This window comes from Corticium candelabrum, chromosome 12 (genome assembly GCF_963422355.1).
Source record: "Corticium candelabrum chromosome 12, ooCorCand1.1, whole genome shotgun sequence".
Taxonomy (NCBI): Eukaryota; Metazoa; Porifera; class Homoscleromorpha; order Homosclerophorida; family Plakinidae; genus Corticium; species Corticium candelabrum.
The window spans coordinates 2,007,501-2,012,500 of NC_085096.1; the positions used below are offsets into that span (position 1 = coordinate 2,007,501).

Below are 5,000 nucleotides of genomic sequence, written 5' to 3' on the forward strand. Positions count from 1 at the left end.
AAATGAATGGTCGTAGGAGTAATGTAACACGTACGTAGTGTTTCGGCACGGTCTTCCACAGCGGCTGCCATAAGAGTGAGACGAGGAATATAAAAACGGGTGGCTGACAAGCCAAAATATTTCAGTGACACAGCCCCGAAAGATATCAATAAGTGCACCACATTCCACAGATATCCCGTATGTCATTAGACAATGTCCCGTATTAAATCAATCGGGATTCGTCATACGAATCACTGATCAACAGTTTTTATGTCATGGATTGTTTGGAGTGTAAGCTGTTAGTACTATTTTTAGCTTTCGTCGCCGTTATTAGCACGTTTGCGTTATATGCAGGTGTTTAGCAGGAAAGAAAGGCACACCCACGCGGAAGTAGTGTAGCTAAGTGGTTGTTGTGGTTGTTGGGGTTAGACGGAAGGGTGGTCATAGTGCATGTAGGTATGTTAGTCTTCAGGAAGTCTCCCGCTTTCTCTACTGGTAGCTATGTCAACGTTACGTCCCGTATAATAACCCATTAATTTGTAGCTTGCAGTTTAGGTACTTTTAGGTAAAACATTGTGTGCTTACTTTGTGTGTGTGTTGACCTTCTTGCCTTTTAGTCGGTCGACCACTTGGCTTGTCTGTCTGTCTGTCTGTCTATCTGTATGTCTATCTGTCTGTCTGTCTGCTTGTGTGTTGTCTGGTTGTCTGTATGTATTAGTATGTATATTGTATGTATGTGTATATGTATGTCTGTTTGTCTGTCTGTTTGTGTTTGTTTGTCTTTCTGTGTTTCTGTCTGTCTGTCTGTCTGTTTGTCTGTCTGTCTGTCTGTCTGTCTGTCTATCTGTATGTCTATCTGTCTGTGTGTCTGCTTGTGTGTTGTCTGGTTGTCTGTATGTATTAGTATGTATATTGTATGTATGTGTATATGTATGTCTGTTTGTCTGTTTGTGTTTGTTTGTCTTTCTGTGTTTCTGTCTGTCTGTCTGTCTGTTTGTGTGTCTGTCTGCCTGCCTGTCTGTCTTTCTGTCTGTCTGCATGTGTTTGTCTAGTTGTATGTATGTATCAGTATGTATATTGTATGTATGTGTACATGTATGTATGTCTGTCTGTGTGTTTGTCTGTCTGCTTGTGTTTGTTTGTCTTTCTGTGTTTCCGTGTGTCTGCCTGTCTGTCTGTCTTTCTGTCTGTCTGCTTGTGTTTGTCTGTTTGTCTGTCTGTCCATCTGCATTTTGTCTTTCTGCAATTTCAGTACTTCATTCTATTGCTGTTTTTATTAGAAGAAGTTTGTAGGCAGATATGGATGGCTACTCTGATGATGCATTCTCTGAGGACTCGGCGGAAATTAGCGTGATGTCAGCTGGGAGTGTTCAACATGCACCTCACCCTCCACCGAAACGAAAACTGAAACAGAAGTCGAAGCATCTGACCTCCAGACAGTCTAAGTATGGTGAGTACTATGGCATGCAATTTGAAGGGATACACCTCACGATACATTAGACTATTGTATTGGAGGGACGCATCTCACAATACATTAGACAATTGTATTGGAGGGATGCATCTTACAATACATTAGACTATTGTATTGGAGGGATGCATCTCACAATACACTAGACTATTGTATATTGGAGGGATGCATCTCACAATACATTAGACTATTGTATTAGAGGGATGCATCTCACAATACACTAGACTATTGTATTGGAGGGATGCATCTCACAATACATTAGACTATTGTATTGGAGGGATGCATCTCACAATTTATATATATTTTTCAGTACTGTCATCAAAAGCACAAGGCAAATTACAAGCAAACTACGACACGAACTAAAATTCAAACTACAATGCAAACTACAATGCAACCAACACACACACACACACACACACACACACACACACACACACACACACACACACACACACACACACACACACACACACACACACACACACACACACACACACACACACACACACACACACACACACACACACACACACACACACACACACACACACACACACACACACACACACACACACACACACACACACACACGAATCACAATACACTAGACTATTGTATTGGAGGGCTGCATCTCACAATACACTAGACTATTGCATTGAAGGGATGCATCTCACAATGCACTAACTATTGTATTGGAGGGATGCATCTCACAATCCATTACGTTATTATATTAGACTAACACATGTTAATCAACACATCCTAATTTATAGTTTCTTTAGTTTCTCCTTATGTTCATCGGCCATCAGCTCCCCTACCACCAAACGACAAACCTCCACCTCACTCACTTCGTGCGGCATCATTCAACAAAACAGCAAGAGAGCATTGGATATCAGCATTACAAACAAACAAAGGTAACTAATACAGTTACATTTGGTGTACCTAGATGCACAAGAATTTTTCTGTTTTGAATTTTGTTTTCAACTTGGCAGGCATCAGCAGTGAGAGTGTTGGCACAAACACGTGGCGTGGCTCTAAGAGTCGGCCGTCATCTGGTAGTAATGCTTCGACGTTTCTTCAAGACCTTTTGCTGGTGTGTGTGTGTGTGTGTGTGTGTGTGTGTGTGTGTGTGTGTGTGTGTGTGTGTGTGTGTGTCTCTGTCTGTCTGTCTGTCTGTCTGTCTGTCTGTCTGTCTGCCTGTCTCTTGTGTGTGTGTGTGTGTGTGTGTGTGTGTGTGTGTGTGTGTGTGTGTGTGTGTGTGTGTGTGTGTGTATCTGTTTGTCTGTCTGTCTGTCTGTCTGTCTGTCTGGCTGTCTGTCTGTCTGTCTGTCTGTCTGCTTGTGTGTGTGTGTGTGTGTGTGTGTGTGTGTGTGTGTGTGTGTGTGTGCGTGTGTGTGCATGTGTGTGTGTGTCACTGACATTCGAGTCATTTTTGTCGATAGGGAAACAGCAAGTCCATGATGAAACCTTCACAGACAGCAGGCACGATAATTTGTGTCAAACCATTCACTTGCTTGTCTGACTGTTTATTCATTTGTTTGTTATTTAGTTTGTTTGCATTCTTGTGTTTGTGTTTGTTTGTTTGTGTGTGTCTGTTTTTTTGTTTGTTTGTGTGTGTCTGTTTTTTTTGTTTGTTTGTGTGTGTTTGTTTGTCTGTTTTTTTTGTTTGTTTGTGTGTGTTTGTTTGTGTCTGTTTGTGTGTGTTTATCTGGTTGTGTCTGTCTGTTTGTTTGTGTTTGTTTGTTTATTTGTTTGTGTGTTTGTGTGTGTCTGTTTGTTTGTTTCCTTGTGTTGTGTCTTTTGGTTGTCTGCTTGTTTTGTGTGTTTGTGTTTGTATGTTTGTGTATGTTTGTTTGTTTGTGTGTTTATGTTTATCTGTTTTGTGTGTGTGTCTCTGTATCTGTTTGTTTGTGTGTTTATGTTTATTTTTCTTTTTTATCTGTTTGTTTATGTTTGTTTGTGTTATTTGTTTGTTTTTGTTTGTTTGTTTTTTGTTTGTATTTTTGTTTGTTTGTTTGACAGTTTGTCTAATCCACTTGTTGTTTATATCATTGCAATCGTACTTACTGATCTCTCCTTTCTCAATCAGGTGTGCATACATTTCCCACTTCTACTCCATCGTACAAGCCCCAAGAAGACATGCACGATGAAATACAAGAACTCAAAAAGGTCACACAAAAAACAATCTTTCACTCCACATTTCCACCATCAATCCACATAGATATACATTTCCGGTTGATATCAATTTGTTCAAAATTGTTTTCTTGTTTGTTGTTCTCTCCAGAGGATCCAGACGCAGAAAGAAGAGAAGAACCATTTGGTGACTCGAGTGAGACGTTTGGAGGAAGATGTGAGGAAGAAGGTGGGTTTTACTGATTTGTTGGTGTTGGGTGGAATGGTTGGTTGACGGATTTTTTGACTTAGGAAAAGAAGATAGAAGATATGATGAGTGCAGGATACATTGGTGTAAGTTGGAATTTGGTAGTTTGTGTTTGTATGGATTGATTGCACACACACACACACACACACACACACACACACACACACACACACACACACACACACACACACACACACACACACACACACACACACACACACACACACACACACACACACACACACACACACACACACACACACACACACACACACACACACAGCAGCCACACAAATAGAGGGGCAATGAGCCAGGCACTAATGATCACAAGTACAAGGCAGTCAGGCTTATTTACAGTCACTGACATGACACACAACATTACTGTCTAACAAGATGAATGCTATTCTTAACCGTTCAGCCATGCCAACGTGCCACAGTTGCCAACACAGAATCACAGCAGTAGATGATGACATGCAAGACGTCTGGATATTTCAGGATGGGATTTGCATGCCTGTTTGTAGGTGCATCCTAAAGGCTATAGATAGACCATTGACAAGGGTGTATATGTGTTAAGACTTCCTGTGTGCATGTTTGTGGTGAAAGGTGTGGTCTTATGTGCATAATTAGCGCGCGTTAGCAACGGTTTAGCGCGCGTTAAAATTGTAACTTTGTAGTGCACGTTAATATAACAATTAAAATTTAATAGCAATTTGTAGTATAAGTGTACATAATTAATAACCATGTTAGTAATACGGCACATTATTAAATTATGTGTTGAAAGAGATCGGGTGTTTTTTCGTTGGTGAGAAGGTTTTTCTGGTTGCTGATCTTCTGTATGTTCATGGGCTGACTTGTTGTGTTTGTGTCAACATAGTGTGGTGTGCAGTAATGTAGAGGCGTGTTTGTCTGTTAGGCTTCGGACATCACGAGGTCAAGAGCAGACAAACGAAGCGACTCTAGTGCAGTAAGTCAAGAAACAATGAGACATAAATACATTTTTCAAGACATAAAGGATACATCTCACAATACACTAGACTATTGTATTGGAGGGATGCATCTCACAATACACTAGATTATTGTATTGGAGGATGCATCTCACAATACATGGTGTAGACCCATTTATTGAAATAAACAGGGAGCAACTAGCTAGTGCCAGGCCAACGCACGTAACAATAG

General features: G+C 40.6%; 2 protein-coding genes across 6 annotated transcripts in view; one reads left to right on the forward strand and one right to left on the reverse strand.

Annotated features, from left to right (window-relative positions):
- LOC134187530 (phosphatidylinositol 4-phosphate 5-kinase type-1 alpha-like) overlaps positions 1 to 118 on the reverse strand; it is a 12,556-nt gene extending 12,438 nt beyond the window's left edge. Inside the window, exon 1 of the mRNA XM_062655671.1 lies at positions 35 to 118. Within this exon, the coding sequence (XP_062511655.1) occupies positions 35 to 71 (37 nt within the window). The 5' untranslated portion in view covers positions 72 to 118. The remainder of the gene's footprint in view (positions 1 to 34) is intronic.
- An 80-nt stretch (positions 119 to 198) lies between these two features.
- LOC134187528 (IQ domain-containing protein E-like) overlaps positions 199 to 5,000 on the forward strand; it is a 13,858-nt gene continuing 9,056 nt past the window's right edge. Inside the window, exons 1-9 of one of the 5 annotated variants that reach the window (XM_062655665.1) lie at positions 199 to 270; positions 1,260 to 1,429; positions 2,227 to 2,358; positions 2,437 to 2,537; positions 2,887 to 2,926; positions 3,534 to 3,613; positions 3,729 to 3,806; positions 3,869 to 3,910; positions 4,738 to 4,788. In XM_062655665.1, the coding sequence (XP_062511649.1) occupies positions 1,279 to 1,429; positions 2,227 to 2,358; positions 2,437 to 2,537; positions 2,887 to 2,926; positions 3,534 to 3,613; positions 3,729 to 3,806; positions 3,869 to 3,910; positions 4,738 to 4,788 (675 nt within the window). In that variant the 5' untranslated portion in view covers positions 199 to 270; positions 1,260 to 1,278. Of the gene's footprint in view, positions 278 to 514; positions 545 to 1,035; positions 1,430 to 2,226; positions 2,359 to 2,436; positions 2,538 to 2,886; positions 2,927 to 3,533; positions 3,614 to 3,728; positions 3,807 to 3,868; positions 3,911 to 4,737; positions 4,789 to 5,000 lie in introns of those variants that run through there. The other 4 variants (XM_062655668.1, XM_062655667.1, XM_062655666.1 and 1 more) reach the window with 4 other exon arrangements.